Raw genomic sequence first — 19215 nt, 5'->3', positions numbered from 1 at the left:
GTGTCCATTCTATCTTTCAATAGTCTTGTAACAGCGAGGTGAAAGTTGCTCTCGAGCCCGGAGATACATGCTTCTCGTATCTTCTGCGCAACGAGAGGGGCGTGAAGAGTGCAAGTCTGAGGTTGTTTGGTTGGGGTCTTTGACCAGCTCACCTGCCCGCTCTTCACCTACTCAGTGACGTCGGATGCTGCGTGTGATCGGCAGCCCGGAGCCGGGTGGGGGCGGGGGGCACTGCCTCGGGATTGCCGGCGCCGGCTGTAGCTCGGGAGCCATGGATCGCCTTACCGCCACCCTCCGCAGCCTCCAGTCTAACCCGAAGTCGGTCACGAACGGGATCTGTGGGATTTTGGCGCTGGCCAGCGTCCGGCTATACAGTGCCCTCAACTTTAGCTGCCCTTGTCTACCTGGCTACAACACTGCGTACGCGGCGGCGGTCCTCCTCCTACCCTGCATCGCCCTCTTCATCTGCGGCTTCATGGTGAACCGACGCTGGCTTCTGCTGCTGCGGGAGTGGCGGAGGCCCGAAGGCAGTCGACCCAGGGACGGCAGTGCTCTGCTGTCGCTGCTGCTCGGAGTGGTGCGGAGCGCCGCGCTGCCTCCCGCCGCCTGGCTTATCGTGGCTCTGCTCGATGGCAAGTGCCTCGCCTGCGCCCTCGCTACCAGTCTGGAGCCCGGTCGCTTCGCCAATGTTAGCGGCTACACTGCGGCCGAGCTGCGCGCCGCCCTGGCCCGGCTTCCCTGTAAGGACCTCGCCTCCGTGCAGCTGCCCGGGCACCCGCCCTTTTCCAGGAATGCAGCCTACCGGTACCTGCGCACTGTCTCCCAGGTAAAGCCAGCCGCCTCCCACCCTACTGCTCCGGCCACGGCAGGGCGGGGGGAGGGACTCTCGTCCACTGGTCCAACTGGCTTCTCGGACATTCTATCTCTCTGTCGTCCAGCGGTAGCCAGGGGTGCGGAGACCAGAGTCTACACGATCCGAGTGTTGGACATTAAGATCAGCTTAAGATCCGGGGGGGGGGGCGGGCGGTGCTCAGGGAGCCGAGGGCTAGAGAGAAGGCTGGTGAGAATGCAGAAGGTCGTGGTGTTGTGGGGAATGGAGAAGAGCTGGACAACTGGACAAGCTGGGACTGTCCCCCCATCCCCCGGAGCAAAAACGACTGTGGGTGACAACAGAGAAGTTTATTAAATCGCAAGGAGCAGGGATGGGTGGGTAGTCACAGCCTTTCTTTCCCAGAGTAGAGAAGTCACAGAACAATACTTCCTAGGGACAAGTACTTCGGCCATAACGATTATGCGCAGCAGCACTTGCACCACAGTCCTCCAATCCAGGAATTTAACCAAACTTCTCTTAAATGATGAAATCGAACCTGCATCCACTACTTCGGCTGGAAGCTCGTCCCACGCTCGCACCATCCTCTGGGTGAAGAAGATCCTCGCTCCCAGGTTCCCCTGAAACATTTCACCTTTTACCTTAGTCTGAACCTGGAGGGTGTAGAGTTAAGGTGAGGGTGAAACGCTTTAAAGCGGCAAGAGTGTCATAGGTAAGGCGGATGAATTGGTTAAGGAAGGTGCGTTAACGGCATGTAAAAGGGACTTGGGAAAGTTTATGGTTAGAAAATGTTTAGAGTGATGTCGGTCAAACGTGTGGAAAAGGGACTGGCTCAGGTAGAGAACCTGGTCGGCATGAATGAGTTGGGCCGAAGGGCTTGTTTCCGTGAAGCGACTGTAAAGCGCTGGACAGATGGGGCAGAGTACGACCAGAAACTGCAGCGGAATCAGGTTCTTCGGCATACGGAGACTCCGCCATTCCACCATGACTGATTTATCTATCACCCCCAACCCACTATCCTACTTTCTCCCGTAACCTTTGACGCCCCGACTACTCAGGAACCTCTCAACCTCCACCTTAAATCAGTTCAATGAATTGGCCTCCACATCCACCCACGGCAATGAATTCCACCGATTCACCATCCTCTGGCTAAAGGAATTTCTCCTCATCTCTGTTCTAAGTAGACCTCCCTCTAGTAGTCTGTGACTGTACCCTCCGGTCCTAGGCTCACCCACTACAGGAAAAATTCTCACCTCATTCACTTTATCTAGACCTCTCAATATTCGATAGGTTTCAACGAGAACTCCAGCAAGTACGGCCCAGAACCATCGATAAACGCTTTCATTCCCGGAATCATTCTCGTGAATCTGCTGTGGACCTTCTCCCAAGCCAGCACATCTTTTCTCAGATAAAGGGCCCAAAACGGCTCACAATATTCCAAGTGCGGTCCGACCAGTGCCTTATAGAGAATGAGCATTATACCCTCGCTCTTATATTCTAATCCTCTCGAAATGAACGCAAGCATCACATTTGCTTTCCTTACCACTGACTCACCCTGAAGGTGCAAGTTGACCTTTAGGGAATCCTGCACGAGGACTCCCGGGTCCCTTTGCAGCTCTGACTTTGGAATTTTCTCCGTTTAGATAATTACCTACAACTCTATGCCTTCTACAAAAGCACATGACGGTACACTTCCGTACATTTTACTCAATCTGCCACCCTTTGCCTATTCTCCCCACCTGTTTAAGTCCTTCTGCACATTCCCCGCTTCCTCAACACTACTTGCCCCTCCTCCCATCCTCATACCACCCGCAAACTTACACACAAGGCTACCAATCGCCTAATCCAAATCTTTCACATCTAACGTGAAAAGAAGTGGCCCCAAATCTGACTCCTGCGGAGCACCATTAGTCACCGGCAACCAACCAGAAAAGGCCCCGCTTTATTCCCACTACTTGCCTCCTGCCAGTCAGCTTATCTTCTCTCCCCGCTAGCACCTTTCCTGTAATACGATGGTCTTTTATCTTGTTAAACAGCCTCATGTACAACACCTTGTCAAAGTCCTTCTAAAATTTCAAGTAAGCAACATCCACCGACCCCCTTTTGTCTATCTTAACTGTTATTTCCTCAAAGAATTCCAACAGATCTGTCGGGCAACATTTCCCCATAAGGAAACCATCCCGACCTTGACCTATTCTATCACGTGCCTCCGAGTATCTCAAAACCTCATCCTTAATAATTGACTCTAACATCTTCCCAACCACTGAAATTAGGCTAATTGTCCTAAAATTTCCTTTCTTCTGTCTCCCTCCCTTATTAAAGAGTGGAGTGACATTTCCAATTTTCCAGTCCTTCTGAGCAATTCTAGAATCTAATGATTCTTGAAAGGTCATTTAATGATGCCACTACGATCTCTTCAGCTAACTCTTTCAGAACCCTGGGGTATAATCCAGCTGGATTTTCAGCTTCTCGAGTATCTTCTCCTTAGTAAGAGCAACAACACTCACTTCTGCCCTGTGATGCTGTCGAACCTCTGGCATACTGCTAATGTCTTCCAAGGTGAAGACTGACACAAAATACTTATTAAGTTCCCGCGCCATTTAGCTGTCTCCCATTGCTAACTCTCTATCATCATTTTCCAGTGGTTCAATATCCAAGATCTCCTCTCTTATTACTCTTTAAATATTTGAAAGAAACTTTTCATATCCTCTTTTGTATTATTGGCTAACATTCCTTCATATTTCATATTTTCTGTCCTTATGAGTTTTAGTTAGTTTTCAAAAGCTTCTCAATTATCTAACTTACCACTATTTTTTGCAATATTACATGCTCTCTCTTTTGCTTTTATGCTGTCTTTGACTACCCTTGTCAGGCACTGTGGCCTTTAGAATATTTCTTAATCTAAGAAATGTATCTATCTGGTGCCTTCCTTTCCCCCCCCCAGAAACTCCAGTGATTGGTTTTCTGTTGTCATTCCTGCTAGTGTCCCTCTCCAATGAACTTTGGCCAGCTCCTCTCTCATGCCTCTGTAATTCCCTTTACTCCACTATAATATCCATATATCTGACTTTATCTTCTTCCTCTCAAACCTCAGGGCGAATTCTATCATATTATGATTACTGTTTCTTAAGGGTTCCTTTACCTTAAGCTCCCACATCAAATCTCGTTCATTACCCAACACCCAATCCAAAATTGTTTCTCCTCTAGTGGCCTCAAGCTACTCTAAAAAGCAATCTCGCAGGCATTCTACAAATTCCCTCTCTTGGAAACCAGCACAGTCTGATTTCCCCAATCTACTGGCATATTGAAATCCCCCATTACTATCCTAATATTTCTATCTCCCGTTGAAATATGTATCCCACATCGTGGCTACTACTTGGAGGTCTGTATTTAACGCCCATCCATGTCTTTTACCCTTGGAGTTTCTACCCACAAGGATTCTACATCTTCCGATCCTATGTCAACTCTTTCAAAGGATTTGATTTCACTTTTTCTTACCAACCGGGCCACCCCACCCCTCTATCTACCTGCTTGTCTTCTCGATACAATGTGTATCCTTAGATTCTAAGCTCTCAAATTAAGATCATCTTTCAGCCAAGATTCAGTGATGCCCACATCACCGTATCTGCCAATCTCTAATTGCGCCACAGGGTCATCTACTTAATTCCATATACTGCATACATTAAAATATAACAACTTCCGTCCTGTATTCACCACCCTTAACAATTTTGCTCCCGTGTTACACTTATCCTTCTGGCTCCCATCCCCCTGCCAATTTAGTTTAAACTTTCTCCAACTCTCCGGCAAACCTGCCCGCAAGGATATTGGTCTCCCTCATCTTCAGCTGTAACCCGTCCCTTTATACATCCCCCAGAAGAGATTCCACTGATCCAGAGATTTGAACTCCTGCCCCCTGCACCAATTCCTCAGCCATCTTCCAAATCACCCTATCCTTACCCTCAGTGGCGCTTTCTACCTAACTCCCTGTGTTCTCTCTTTGGGACCTCCTCATGTTCCCTGTGGTCTGGGGCCCGCTGTCTGATGCCATAAGAGTGGAAAGTGTGCATGGAACCCGGAGGGGCGGGGAGTTCCCTGTACCAACCCTGCCCTCCTGCTTCCGGTTCACAGGGAAGCTCGAGGCGGGACGGCCATTCTATCCATCCGGCTGGTGCCTGATAGCGAGGTTGGTGGTCCAGGGACCAGCCGCTGTGGGATTGGGTTCAGGAGGGTGACTGGGTGAGTGCGGGATCGCAAGGGACAGCTCGGGTTACAACGGGTCTGCTCTGCTCCTCCGGCACTGTGTTTGTGTCCTCTGTGTTCTCAGGCGGTGGGATGGACCACCCTCTTCCTGCTGATCCTGGCCGCATTCCTCGCTCGCACCCTGAGGCCGTGCTCTCGACAAGTCAACCCACTGCGGAACTGGTACTGGGGCAACTATCTCGACCTGGAGGAGAAGATCTTCGAGGAGATGTGCTGCGAGCATGCGCACACGTTCGCTCGGCGCTGCGTCCGCGAGTTCTTCGTCGGACCGGGACAGGAGGGAGCGGAAGGCCAGGAGAGTGCGAAGGGGACGGAGGGGGAGGCGGACTGGCCTCTACACGGCATCACCAACAAAGAGCAGCTAAACCAGCTCCTTCAGCGATGGGACAACTCCAGGCCCCCACTGGCCATCCAGGACGATGGCCGGCAGACCCCTGGGCACCCGGGGCTCTCTCAGGGCCCGTCGGGAAACGGTGCACGGCACACCCGGGTTTAAAAAGCCATTCCGCCCCTCCACTACCTTCACCCCAAGACCTAGTGGGACTCCGAGTTCCGAGAGGGAGCGGGAGCGAGGGGCGAAAGGAGGACTAAAGGGAGAAAGGCGAAGTGGGCGAGGGCTAGCTCCCTTTGGCTTAACGATTCAGTTATTTGTCCGACAGTGCCTACACATCCGCAAACAGAACATACAAAATCCACATAGACACGCCAGCGCCCAGGGCGAGGATCGAACTCGCGTCTCCGGAGCAATGAGGCCAACGTCACCAGCCGCTGTACCATTGAGGCTCATCGCTGCGGTGGTCAAGCGCTAGAATTAGAAAAAAACGAGAACAGGAGCAGCTCATTCAGCCTTTCGATTCTGCACCAAAGCCGACTAGCGCCAGTGCCCCGCCCGTTCCCCCACGGGCTGAAGACGTCTGATCCAGTCTTGAATATGTTTGCCGTGGCGCAGCCCCCCATCGTAATTCCCAGTCCACAAGGATCCATCCAGCCCAGTGACCCCGCTTCCACACCCCCCATCCCCCTTCAGCCTCTTCTCTCTGCTCACCGGAACTATTATCTCCACGCTCCCCGCCTCAGAGACAAGAATCCAAATCACCATTCCTGTCCCAGCAAGATCCTCATTCCCAGCAACGGGACCGACCACTCTCAGATCTGCCTCAGGCACTCCAGACGGACCACGTCACCAACACAAGGCCCACTAATTCCGAAACAGATCATCCCCCTACACGGACACTGCAGAGAACCCTCCCTGAAACTCCCAAAGCCTCCCTGAAAACTATACCTTCCTCACCAGTTTTCCTGGAGATACCTGCCTCAGTGTCACCCAGAAGGGAGGCGTGGACAAGCCAGAGACCCCGCATGAAGCGCCGAGGGAGGGAGAAACCTCAGAATAAACCCAGCCCGTCGCACCTCGACACCCCTTGCCCAACTGACCTCACCAGCCACATCGGAGCTCGGGGACCGCGTCCCTTTCCCCATGAGACCACCAGAGAACATCTTTCCCTAAATGAGGGGGCCACGTCTGCAGACCCGAAGGGCCGATGACCTAATTCTGCTCCTGTATCTTATGGTTTAAAAATGTAGACTGAGGGGCTTGTTCCTTTGATATACCTCTGTGTGTTGCAATCTAAGAAATTATCACCCCATTGTCGTCTAGTGGCAAAACAACAAATTCTGCGCAAAATAAAGCAATAACAGTAACTTAAAATAAAGTTTTCTCAGAGCATGGCAGGTACTCAGTGGTATTTATTAGGAGAAAGTGAGTGTTAGTTTTCAGAAACAGGTTCATGTAGGTCGGACCCCAAGAGTTTTTGATGGGAGGGAGCCTCACTCAGTGTCTGACCCCGAGGTGTGTGATGTGACCGTAGGGGTGAGTGATGTGATGGAGTGGAGGAAGCTTTACTCTGTGTCTGACACGGGGTGAGTGATGGGATGGTATGGAGGGAGCTTCACTCGGTGTCTCACACCGGGAGTGAGTGATGGGACGTCTTGGAGGGAGCTTTACTCGGCGTCTGACACCGGGTGAGTGATGGGACGGTGTGGAGGGAGCTTCTCTCGGTGTCTCACACCGGGGTGAGTGATGGGATGGAGCGGAGGGAGCTTCACTCGGTGTCTGACCCCGGGGTGAGTGATGGGACGGAGTGGAGGGAGCTTTACTCTGTGTCTGACACGGGGTGAGTGATGGGATGGTATGGAGGGAGCTTCACTCGGTGTCTCACGCCGGGAGTGACTGATGGGACAGTGTAGAGGGTGCTTTGCTCTATTTCTGACCTCGGGGTGAGTGATGGAACGGTGTGGAGGGAGCTTCACTCGACGTCTGACCCCGGGGTGAGTGATGGGATGGTATGGAGGGAGCTTCACTCGGTGTCTCACACCGGGAGTGAGTGATGGGACGGAGTGGAGGGAGCTTCACTCGGTGTCTCACACCGGGAGTGACTGATGGGACAGTGTAGAGGGTGCTTTGCTCTATTTCTGACCCCGGGGTGAGTGATGGGACGGTGTGGAGGGAGCTTCTCTCGGTGTCTGACACCGGAGTGATTGATGGGACAGTGTAGAAGGAGCTTCACTCGGTGTCTCACACCGGGAGTGGGTGATGGGACGGTGTGAAGGGAGCTTCTCTCGGTGTCTGACCTCGGGAGTGAGTGATGGGACGGTGTGGAGGGAGCTTCACTCGGTGTCTGACCCCGGGGTGAGTGATGGGACAGTGTGGAGGGAGCTTCACTCGGTGTCTGACCCCGGGGTGAGTGATGGGACGGAGTGGAGGGAGCTTCACTCGGTGTCTGACCCCGGGGTGAGTGATGGGACGGTGTGGAGGGAGCTTCACTCGGTGTCTCACACCGGGAGTGAGTGATGGGACGGAGTGGAGGGAGTTTCACTGTGTCGAACTTTTGTTTTCTATTTCAAATGATGCTTCATTCATAAATTGTTGTATAGAAACAGCGAATGTTCAAATTTGCGTTTTCAGGAGGATGAGTTTTATTCCATCGGTCAACAACACACGAGAGGGTTCTCCGGACCGACACTACCCTCTCCACCGGGTGCCCAAGGAGAGTTGGGCTGAGGTATTGCTGGAACTTATGGAGAAGCCCCTTCAAAGATTCAAACAAAGGCTACAGCTTCTCACGCTCTGTATGTACGTGGAACCCAAACTGCACCAGGACAAGGGAACACACACAAAATGCTGGAGGAACTCAACAGGCCAGGCAGCGTCTATGGAAAAGAGTATAGTCGATGTTTCGGTCCGAAACTCTTCGGCAGGACTGGAGAAAAAAAAAAGCTGAGGAGTAGATTTAAAATGTGGGAGTGGGGTGGACGGGAGAGAGGAACACAGGTGAGACGTGAAACCTGGAGGGGGTGGGATGAAGTAAAGAGCTGGGAAGTAGATTGGTGTAAGAGACAGAAAGGCCATGGCAGAAAGAAAAGGGGGGAGGACCACCAGAGGGAGGTGATGGGTCGGCAAGGAGATAAGGTGAGAGAGGGGAAAGCGGATGGGGAATGGTGAAGGGGGGACACTATCGGAAATTTGAGAAATTGATGTTCATGCCATCAGGTTGGAGACTACCCAAACGGATTATAAGGTGTTGTTCCTTCAACCTATGTGTGACCTCATCACGACAGTGGAGGAGGCCATGGATGGACATATCGGAATGGGAATGGGAAGTGGAATTCAAATGGGTGGCCACTGGGAGGTCCTGCTTTTTCAGCTGGAAGAAGCGTAGATGCTCTGTGAAGCTGTCTCCCAATCTACGTCGGGTCTCACTGATATAAAAGAGGCCACACCGGGAGCACCTGATACAATAGATGACTCACAGGTGAAGTGCCCCCTCATTTGGAAGGACTGTTTGGGGCCCTGAATGGTAGTGAGGGAGGAGGTGTAGGGGCGGGTGTAGCACTTGTTTCGCTTGCAAGGATGAGTGCCGGGAGGGAGATCAGTGTGGAGGGACAAATGGACAAGGGAGCGATCCCTTCGGAAAACAGAAATTTAGGGGTGGGGGAGGGAAAGATGCGCTTGGCGGTGGGATCCCGTTGGAGCTGGCGGTAGCTCCGGAGAATTATGCGCTGGACGCGGAGGCTGGTGGGGTGGTAGATGAGGACAAGAGGAACCCTAACGTTGTGGGAGGATGGGGTGAGAACAGGCGTGCGTGAAATGGAAGAGATGTGGTTGAGGGCAGCGTTGATGTTGGATAAAGAGAAGCCCCTTTCTTCGAAAAAGTAGGACATCTCCTTAGTTCTAGAATGAAAAACCTTATCCTGAGAGTAGATGCGGCGGAGACGGAGGAATTGAGAGAAGGCAGTGGCGTCTTTTCAACTAACAGGGTGGGCACGATGACTCAGGCTGAGTGACTAGGATAAGATATAAGCCTCTAGACGAATCGTGAACTGGCCCCTTTGAACGTGCTCAGTGTCAGGAGAACGTGCGATATATCAGCGTCGTGCGGTACCTGGCTGATGTGATTTTCCGCAACTACCGGAAATGGTCGCGATGGTGGCCCCATAGTTTATCTGTGTGGTGGGGGGCAACGATTATCGCGCAGCGACCTGGAGATTCAGCTCTGGGGAGGCGACTTCTCAATCACCAAGTCAAGGAGGTGGTGGTGGGCGTGGGGGCTCCACGTGGTAGACTTACTGTACCGAAACACTCTGCTCCGGCTCACCCGTGCGGAGCAAGCAGCTGGCCGGCCTCGAGCAGCCCCGCAAAGGGGCTCAGAAAGCGAAGCAGAGTCAGAGGGAACCGCGTAAGCTCCAGACTGAGCTCCAGCACCTTCTCCTCCTGCAGTGAAGGGGGGGGGGGGGCGTGAGGGAGGAGTTACGAAGGCGGGCAAGCCCAGGACATCGCCGCCGAATCCTCCAAGATTATCTGCCGATCCAGGGTCCACACCGTGGAAAAGGATGGGACGTGCTCACCTTTCTTCTAGCAGAAGGTTCACAGGGGAAGCGCTGTGAGGACTGATCAGTGGCGGACATACTGAGGATCTGCAGGGTATGACAGGAAGGCCACGGGCACCACAGCCCCACAGAACTTCCTGTCCTCTCTCTGTTCTGGGACAGGTGATCCACCCACACCAAACCCGTGTCGTACCTGGCTGGAAGGGCTTTCCCAGCCTCCTGCTGCTGAGGGTCGCCATTGCAATGTGCAGGACAGCAGTTGGACGTCCGGCTAGTCAGCTTGGAGCAGGAGAAAGCCTTTGACAGGATATCGCGCATGTATTTGAGGGACGTACTCTCCAGAATGGGATTTGGGATGGGAATCATGTAGTAATCCTCCCGCCCAGCCCCTCTCTCTACAGTAGGAGAACAACCGTACACCGTCGTCCTTCCCCACTGGCAGCACATCTCGATGTGTGGCAGACCAACAAGTTTGGGGCCTCTTTCACCCAGTTGATGACCTGCCAACAGCACTTGATGTTGGGCTCTGTGGGAACAGATCGTAGATGAGAGTCCTCTGTCACTCGTCTGTCTGCTATGGGATTTCTCCAGACGCTCTTTGCAAACCCACAGTCCCACAGTCCGCAAAGAGGCGGGCTACTGTCCCTTCCTCGCCATGGTCATCCCGCAAGGCGGAAGGGCTGTGTGGTGATGCTTCGGGCATGCAGTAACTGGGAAACCGCCCCACTGTACAGATCGAATTCGTCTCCTGTAGTGTCTGCAGGACGTTTCTTGCTGACCGCTGCCTGGTCAAAGGTGCTGGCCTGGAAGAACTTTTCAGCAAAGGACAAGTAGTGCGGCAGCATCCCGATGACTGGAATGCTGTGCAGCAACGGGTCAGACCCATCCTTGGGAGTCCTTGTGCAGGATTCCATTAGGGTTAACATACAAACTGAGTTGGTGGCAAAGAAGACAAATGCAAAGCTAGCATTCATTTCGAGAGGCATAGAATACAACATCAAGGGTGTAATGCCGAGAATTTATAAGGCAATGGTCTGATTGGTCAAATGGTTTACATCTGGAGTATTGTGAGCAGTTTTGGGCTGCTATCTGAGAAGGGATGAGCTGGTATTGGAGAGGCGCTGGATGAGGTTCACGAGAATTACCCGGGATTGAAAGGGTTAACATGTGAGGCGTGCTTGATGGCGCTGGGCTTACACTCGCCGGAACTCAGAGGAATGAGAATCACTATGTTGCCAGTATGTAAAACATACCAGAATAGATTGTGGTTCGGTGCCAAGCATAAAACACAGGACAATGTCGTGAGAAACAACACAATAGCAACCAACAGTTTACAAGACAATAGCCATGAGCAATCAATAATTAACCGAACAGTCTCATGCGCAAACGTCAACAAACAAATTTAAATAAACATGACATATGAAGAAACTAACAGAACAAGGAGAGCTGGAAAGACCATTTGATGGATGCTGTGCAGGGACGAGTGAGTTTCGTTGAGAAGCTGGGGAGCTACAGGAGAGAAGCTTCGGGGGTGACGTGTGGTCCTGAGGGCGATGGATTTGCAGCGACTCCCTGCTGGCAATTTGGTGAATAGGAGGCTTCTAGGGTGGGTGGAGAAGGTTGTGATCCACTGATAGATAGTGTAGCGGAAAGCTAGACAGCGAGCTGGGGTAGTTTGCTGTGGAGCAACTCCGGAACAATAGTGTTGAAGGCGGAGCTAAAATCCGCAAACAAGATCCTCACGTAGGTGTTGGGGGGAAACCAAATGTTGAAGAATGTAATGAAGACACTGCATCAACTGAACACTTTCCTCTGTGGGGGTGGGGGTGATCTTATTGAAACATACCGAATATTGACGGGCTTAAATAGAGTGGATGTGGAGAGGATGCTTTCAATAGTCTAGGACCAGAGGGTACAGTCTCAGAATAGAAAGATTTCCACTTAGAACAGGAATGAGGAGCAATTTTTTAGCTAGAGGGTGGTGAATCTGTTCAGTCCACCGCCATTCACAGGTACGGGGGCCAAGTCATAGGGTGTTTTTAAAGCGAAGGTTGATAGGTTGGTCAGAGCATCTATGGTTATTGGGAGGAGGCAGGAGAACGAGGTTGAGAAGGACAATCAGTCAGCCATGATAGAATAGCAGAGCAGACCCGATGGAATGAATGGCCTAATCCTGCTGGTGTGCCTGAAGCTCTGAGAAGATCCCGGTAAAATACAGGCATTCCCACAGTACAGCATGGTTGATGCCGTCTCCCTGAAATCAGCACCCCGACGGCATAACAATATGCCATTTGTACAAGTCCAATGCTGGGGAGCTACCAGCACGTGGAACGTAAATGTGGTTCTGAATATTCACTTGGCTTGATTATAGGTAGGGCACTGCAGCACCATCCCCTGCAGGTGGACCAGATTAATTTGCCTAGTATTTGCAAATTTGCATTCAATCAACAAAGACTCTATTCAAACCAGAAAAATACAAGCAGTGACGGTCACAGTCCCTGGGTCGCAGCTATTAATTTGCCTCAGAGAAATACCCACACAAATCCTATCTTTAGGTTTATTTTTCATTTATTCAAATGACGTAGTCATCACCTGCAGGGCCGGTGTTAATTGTCCATCCCAATTGTTCTTGAGGAGGTTATGGGGGGTGGGGGTGTACTGTCTTCTTCAGTTGACTGGGGAAGCTGTGCTGTTGGGATGGGAGTTCCCGGGTCTCGGCCCAGTGACGACAGAGGACTGGTGATATATTTCCAAATCAGGATGCAGTGTGACTTGAAAGAGAGCCTGCAGTTGGTGTTCCCCTGCATCCGCTGCATTTATCCTTCTTGTTGGGAGAGGTGGTGGGCTTGGGGGGTGGGGGGCGGGGATGGTGGCATAACCTCAGTCAGTAAATGCAGTGCATTTTGCAGTCGGTACGCACTGTAGCCATTGTACGCCACAGGTGGAGCGAGGGGGTGTTTAGACTACCATGCAGCTTTCTTACACCTGCCTTCACATCTCATTCTGTCCCCTTCAGAGATCTGTCTCTCCATTCCTGTCGCCCTTTAAAACCGAACATTGAGTGTTAACAGCAACAACGTCAACACAGTAAACTATAGTGACAAGGGAACAATGCTGGGCCGCATCTGGAGATACTTGAAAGTCAAAGACAAAGAAAACTTATTATCAAAGTATGTATATGTTACCGTGTAATACCTTGAGATACATTGTCTTCCAGGAAAATAAAGAAATGCAAAAGTATATAACAAAGATATGTCAATCAAAGTGAAAGTAAGATGAATTGTGCAAATAGTATACGCGTATAATACTGAGAGCGTGAGTTGTAGAGTTCTCGACTGTGAGTCTGTAGGTTCTGAAATCAGTTCAGTGTTGATGTGAGTGAAGTTGCCCTCTCTGGTACAGGAACCTGAGGTCCCGCATCGCCAGGTTCAGGAACAGTTATTGCCCTTCAACCACGAGAGAGCATGGCCTGGATGGCGGGGGTCCTTGAAGATGGATGCTGCTTTCTTGTGGCAGAGGTCCTTGTAGATGTGATTACTAATGTAGAGGGCTTTGATTGTGATGGACTGGGCTGTATCGCCCACTGTCAAGACTTTTCCTTTCATGGGCGTTAGGTTGTGATGCAACCAGTCAGCACCAACTATAGACGTTGGGCGGATAATTGAAAGCTTGGTCAAGGAAGTAGGTTTGGAGGATCGGCTTAAAGTAGAGATGAAGTAGCCCCAGCAGAGGAGGACAATAGACAATAGACAATAGGTGCAGGAGTAGGCCAAATGGGTTATGGGATAGTTTGTGTGTGGATTACAGTGATAGGAAGGTGTGAGGTCACGTTGGGATTTGGAAACGAGGATTACAATGTAAAGTTGAGGCCAGGTTAGCAAGAGTCACCGTAGGCCTCTGAGCAGGGGACTGGGTGAATGGACCAGAGTGCGTTAGTTCTTGGACAGTGAGCTGAGGATTAGGAGGTGAGTCACTTATATAGAATGTAGAACATCACAACACAGTGCAGGCCTTTCAGTCCAGAATGTTGTGCCAAACTTTTAGCCTATTCCAAGATCAATCTAACCCTTTCCTCCCTCTTAGTCCTCATTTTTCTATCATCCATATGCCTATCTCAGAGTCTCCAACATCTCCCTAATGTATCTGCTTCAACCACCACCCCTGGCTCTACGTTCCATGCATCCACCACTCTCTGTGTAAAAAACCTGCCTCAGAATTCTCTCCCCCCACTATACTTTCCTCTGAACAGCTTAAAATTATGCCCCCTTGTATTAACTATTTCCCTCCTGGCAGTGGTGGGGAAGGGGGTGAATCTGTCTATTTTATTTATGACTCTTATTATTTTATTCACTTTTATTATGTCAAGCCTCATCCCCCTTCACTCCAAAGAGAAAAGCCTAGCTCGCTCAGCCTATCCTCATAAGACATGTTCATAAGACTGTAGTGATTATGTCCTAAAGTTGCTCACTTTTTAACTCCAGATTTCAGCATTAGTTTCTTACATATCTCTTTGTGGCCTTGTTGAGAATTCTTTGGAGAGTCCAAGGCGTCCTTCAAAGGGAACTTAAATTGAATGGAAATGTTACCTCTGGGTTTGACACTGACTTCACAAAGCAGATGTAAATAAATACAAATTACATCAGCATTTAGCCAACAATGAAACAACATCTCACACTTGGCCCCGGTGTGACGTCAACCCAACCCTCTCCTCCCTCAAGCCATCAGGGGGAGGTGGGGGAGAACAAAAACCGGGGGAACCAGGATGGACTTTTGCCGCGAGTTTCGGTGCGCGCAGTCAAGTACGCGCAGACTTCAACCCTCTTCCTGCCCCTCTCAGGGGCCAGCAATGGTCATAAAGTGACAGAGCATTACAACACTGAAACGGGCCCTTCGGCCCATCTAGTCTCTGCCTAACTGTTATTCTGCCTAGCCCCATCAACCTGCACCTGAACCACAGTCCTTCACGGCCCTCCCATCCATGTACCTATCCAATCTTCCCTCAAATGTTGCAGCTGAACCCACATCCGCTACTTCTTCCGGCAGCTCGTTCAACACTCGCACTCCCTCTGAGTGAAGAAGTTCCCCCTCAGGTTCGCCTTAAATAGTCATAGTCATACTTTATTGATCCCGGGGGAAATTGGTTTTCATTACAATTGCACCATAAATAATAAATAGTAATGAAATCATAAACAGTTAAATAGTAATATGTAAATTATGCCAGTAAATTATGAAATAAGTCCAGGACCAGCCTATTGGCTCAGGGTGTCTGACCCTCCAAGGGAGGAGTTGTAAAGTTTGATGGCCACAGGCAGGAATGACTTCCTATGACGCTCTGTGTTGCATCTCGGTGGAATGAGTCTCTGGCTGAATGTACTCCTGTGCCCACCCAGTACATTATGTAGTGGATGGGAGACATTGTCCAAGATGGCATGCAATTTAGACAACATCCTCTTTTCAGACACCGCCGTCAGAGAGTCCAGTTCCATCCCCACAACATCACTGGCCTTACGAATGAGTTTGTTGATTCGGTTGGTGTCTGCTACCCTCAGCCTGCTGCCCCAGCACACAACAGCAAACATGATAGCACTGGCCACCACAGACTCGTAGAACATCCTCAGCATCATCCAGCAGATGTTAAAGGACCTCAGTCTCCTCAGGAAATAGAGACGGCTCTGACCCTTCTTGTAGACAGCCTCAGTGTTCTTTGACCAGTCCAGTTTATTGCCAATTCGTATCCCCAGGTATTTGTAATCCTCCACCATGCCCACACTGACACCCTGGATGGAAACAGGGGTCACCGGTACCTTAGCTCTCCTCAGGTCTACCACCAGCTCCTTAGTCTTTTTCACATTAAGCTGCAGATAATTCTGCTCACACCACGTGACAAAGTTTCCTACCGTAGCCCTGTACTCATCTCCCTCGCTGATGCATCCAACTATGGGAGCATCTATGAATGTACTCCTGTGCTCTGTGCAGCAACTATGGCAATATCTCACCCTTCACTCTAAATGTACGACCTCTAGTTCTAGCCTCACCTTACCTCACTGGAAAAAGCCTGCCTGTACTTACCCTGTCTATACCCCTCATATCTACCTCCCCTCATTCTCCTACGCTCCAGTGAATTTTCTCCGTCCTCTTTCAATTTTATTGATAACTTTCCTGTCAGTAGGGTGACCAGAACTGCGCAGAGAACTTCAAACTAGGCCTCAGCAACGTCTCATACAACTTCAATATACTCTGCTTTATGAAGGTTAACGTGTCAAAATCTCTCACCAGGTTTGATCCTGGGAATTGATTCAGGACAAAGAGACATTCTGATGTTCCTCTCCGCCCACCATCAATCCCTTCACTCAGCCAGGCGTCGTGGTCCAAACACCCCTCTCCCGCACCCTTCCTGTCTCTGCGCGTCCCAACCCAGAAACCCAGTTCTCAAAATGGCTCCTCTCACACTAGTTACACTAGTTATAATAGTTAAGTTTGGGGCCGTGGGACATCTGGTGGAGACGCTGCTTCACCGCTGCAGTGAGCAGAACTAACGTCAGTGGGGATACAATCAGTGACACATAGCGGTGGGGGAGAGGGATCACTGAGGGCCGGTGAGGGAGCTGGTTCAACGTCAATGGGGATGAATTCAGTGACACATGGTGCTGGGAGAGGGGGGTTACTGAGGGTCGGCGTGAAGGAGCTCCCTCGGTTAATCCCCCCGTACCGTTGGGTTTTAACAATAACTTTAGCAGCATTATATGTCAGGACAGCGGAGGAACTCATGTCTGTGGGATGGATTTTCGCAGAATCAGAATCCGGCATATTACCCAACGTGAAAGCCTACAAGAAAATATTAGAGAGCCAGCGGGGATACGGCCATGTTAAATCGGTGATTCCGATGGAAACCGGAAAGAGAGGTGGAAATTGTAGAAAATCTTCATTATATCGGGCAGCATCTGTGGAGAGAGAAGCGGGGCTAATGCTCAGGTCAATGACATCTTATCAGAACCACAGGTAGTTACAAAGGTCCGCAGGTACCCCAGGAATGGGGAGGAGGTGTTCTGAAGCGGTGGGGCGAAGTTAGGCGCCTAGTGGGAGAACAAAAACCTGAGTCAACGTGGACAAGACAAAAGAGATGATTGTGATGTCAGGAAGTCCACGACTACTCTCCGTTGCACACCAATGACTCTACGGTGAAGAGCACAAAGTTCCTTGGTGAGAACATAACGGACAATCTAACCTCCTTACTGGTCAATAAGGCGCAGCAGCGTTTACACTTTCTGAAGCGTGCGAGGCTCCCCACCCCCATTCTAACACCATTCTACAGGAACACCATTGAGCGTGTCCTCTCTGGGTGGCACGGAAGCTGCAAGACCCTACAGAGGAAAGTAAACGCCGCCGAGGTCTCCTACCACCCCACGCCTATTTATGGCATTTACGGGGAACATTGCGGACGAAGGGCCGCGAAGTATTGTTGAGGCTCCCGACCACCCATCCCACAATCTCATTTCAGGAAGGGAGCACCAGGACTAGGACTGCCAGTCTGGGAAACAGCTTCTTCCCTCGGGCTGTGAGACTCATGTCACCATCAAGGTCACTAGGACAGCGAGCTATTCACTGTTTACTGTTTACCTGGGCTGAGCAATACATGTGTTTTGAATTATATTTCACTAACTTGTTTATGGTAACATTTTGGTTTATGTGCTGTGCATGTTACATCAGAACATAAGAGACAGGAGCAGGAGTCGGCCGCCAGCCCGTCGAACCTGCCCCGCCATTCAATAAGATCTTGGCTGATCTGACCATGGACTCAACTCCACCTACCTGCCCTTTTCCCAGAACCCTTAATTCTCCTACTATGCAAAAATCTATCCAACCTTGTCTTAAATATACTCACTGAGGTAGCCTCCACTGCTTCATTGCGCAGAGAATTCCACAGATTCACCATCTTCTGGGAAAAGCAGTTTCTCCTCATCTCTGTCCTAAATCTACTCCCCGAATCTTGAGGCTATGTCCCCTAGTTCTAGTCTCACCTACCAGTGGAAACAACCTTCCTGCCTCTATCTTCTGTCTCTTTCATAATTTTATATATTGCTATAAGATCTCCTCTCATCCTTCTGAATTCCAGTGAGTACAGTCCCAGGTTACTCAATCACTCCTCATAGTCCAACCCCCTCGTCTCTGGAATCAATCTGGTGAATCTCCTCTGCATCGCCTCCTTCCTCAAGTAAGGAGACCAGAACTGCACACAGTACTCCAGGTGCAGCCTCACCAGTACCCTGTACAGTTGCAGCATAACCTCCCTGCTCTTAGATTCAATCCCTCTAGCAATGAAGGCCAACATTCCATTTGCCTTCTGGATAGCCTGCTGTATCCGCAAACCAACCTTTTGAGATCCATGCACAAGCACTCCCAAGTATCTCTGCGCAGCTGCATGCTGCAATCTTTTACCATTTAAATAATAATCTAAACTTCCATTTTTCCTTCCAAAGTAGATGACCTCGCATTTACCAACATTGTACTCTATCTGCCAGATCCTTGCCCACTCACTTAACCTATTTATATCTCTCTGCAGAGTCTCCGTGTCTTCTGCACAATTTGCTTTTCCACTCAACTTAGTATCATCAGCAAACTTAGATACACTACACTCGGCCGTTAACGTATACTACCGTGAGCAGCTGCGGGCCCAGCACCGACCCCTACGGCACACCGCTCACCACTGATTGCCCACCAGAGAAACACCCATGTATCCCAACTCTCTGCTTTCCATTAGTTAACCATACTAATACAGCACCCGCATGTTTTGTGGGTGCACCGTGGGTCCGGATGGACGTTGTTAATATGTACAGTCAGACCTCAACTTCAACTTCAATTGCAAACGATTTTCAACATTGTCTGTTCCACGTCGTTTTTGTGAGGTTACAGACCACGGACGTGAGGTGAAAATATTTATTAATGTTTATATCGCGATTAATCTGCTCATTGGCAAACTCGGTGAAATTCTATTAAAACGAGCCAGTGATCTCACCGTCACACGGATGAAGGGGAAGATTTATGTTATAGATGATCAGCAGGAAGTTTTCTCACCGCCGCCCCACTGGGAACCAGGGGGATGTGAAGGCATCATCTGAAACTCGGCGGTGTAAATTGAACAATGACCGCACGGTGAAGTACTGCCTCACCTGCAACGCAACGCTCCCTCATTGCCACACCCACAGTGAGCCGCTCCCTCAGTGTCATCCCTCTCACAGTGC

The 19215-nt window shown here is 50.4% G+C and overlaps 1 protein-coding gene across 1 annotated transcript; it reads left to right on the top strand.

Annotated features, from left to right (window-relative positions):
- Positions 1 to 271: 271 nt before the first annotated feature.
- On the top strand, positions 272 to 5585 carry LOC140185876 (calcium homeostasis modulator protein 3-like). Its single transcript, XM_072239671.1, has 2 exons — positions 272 to 826; positions 5154 to 5585. The coding sequence occupies exons 1-2, from the start codon at positions 272 to 274 to the stop codon at positions 5583 to 5585; spliced, it is 987 nt and encodes a 328-aa protein (XP_072095772.1).
- Positions 5586 to 19215: the final 13630 nt, after the last annotated feature.

Source organism: Mobula birostris, chromosome 21 (genome assembly GCF_030028105.1).
Source record: "Mobula birostris isolate sMobBir1 chromosome 21, sMobBir1.hap1, whole genome shotgun sequence".
Classification (NCBI taxonomy): domain Eukaryota; kingdom Metazoa; phylum Chordata; class Chondrichthyes; order Myliobatiformes; family Myliobatidae; genus Mobula; species Mobula birostris.
This window is presented reverse-complemented; position numbering and strand designations above follow the sequence as displayed.

Excerpts from the sequence above, each read along its gene's own strand:
- LOC140185876 (XM_072239671.1), top strand. The coding sequence starts at position 272 with ATGGATCGCCTTACCGCCACCCTCCGCAGCCTCCAGTCTAACCCGAAG. Across the intron at positions 827-5,153 it reads ACCTGCGCACTGTCTCCCAG|GCGGTGGGATGGACCACCCT; the intron begins GTAAAGCCAGCC and ends CTGTGTTCTCAG.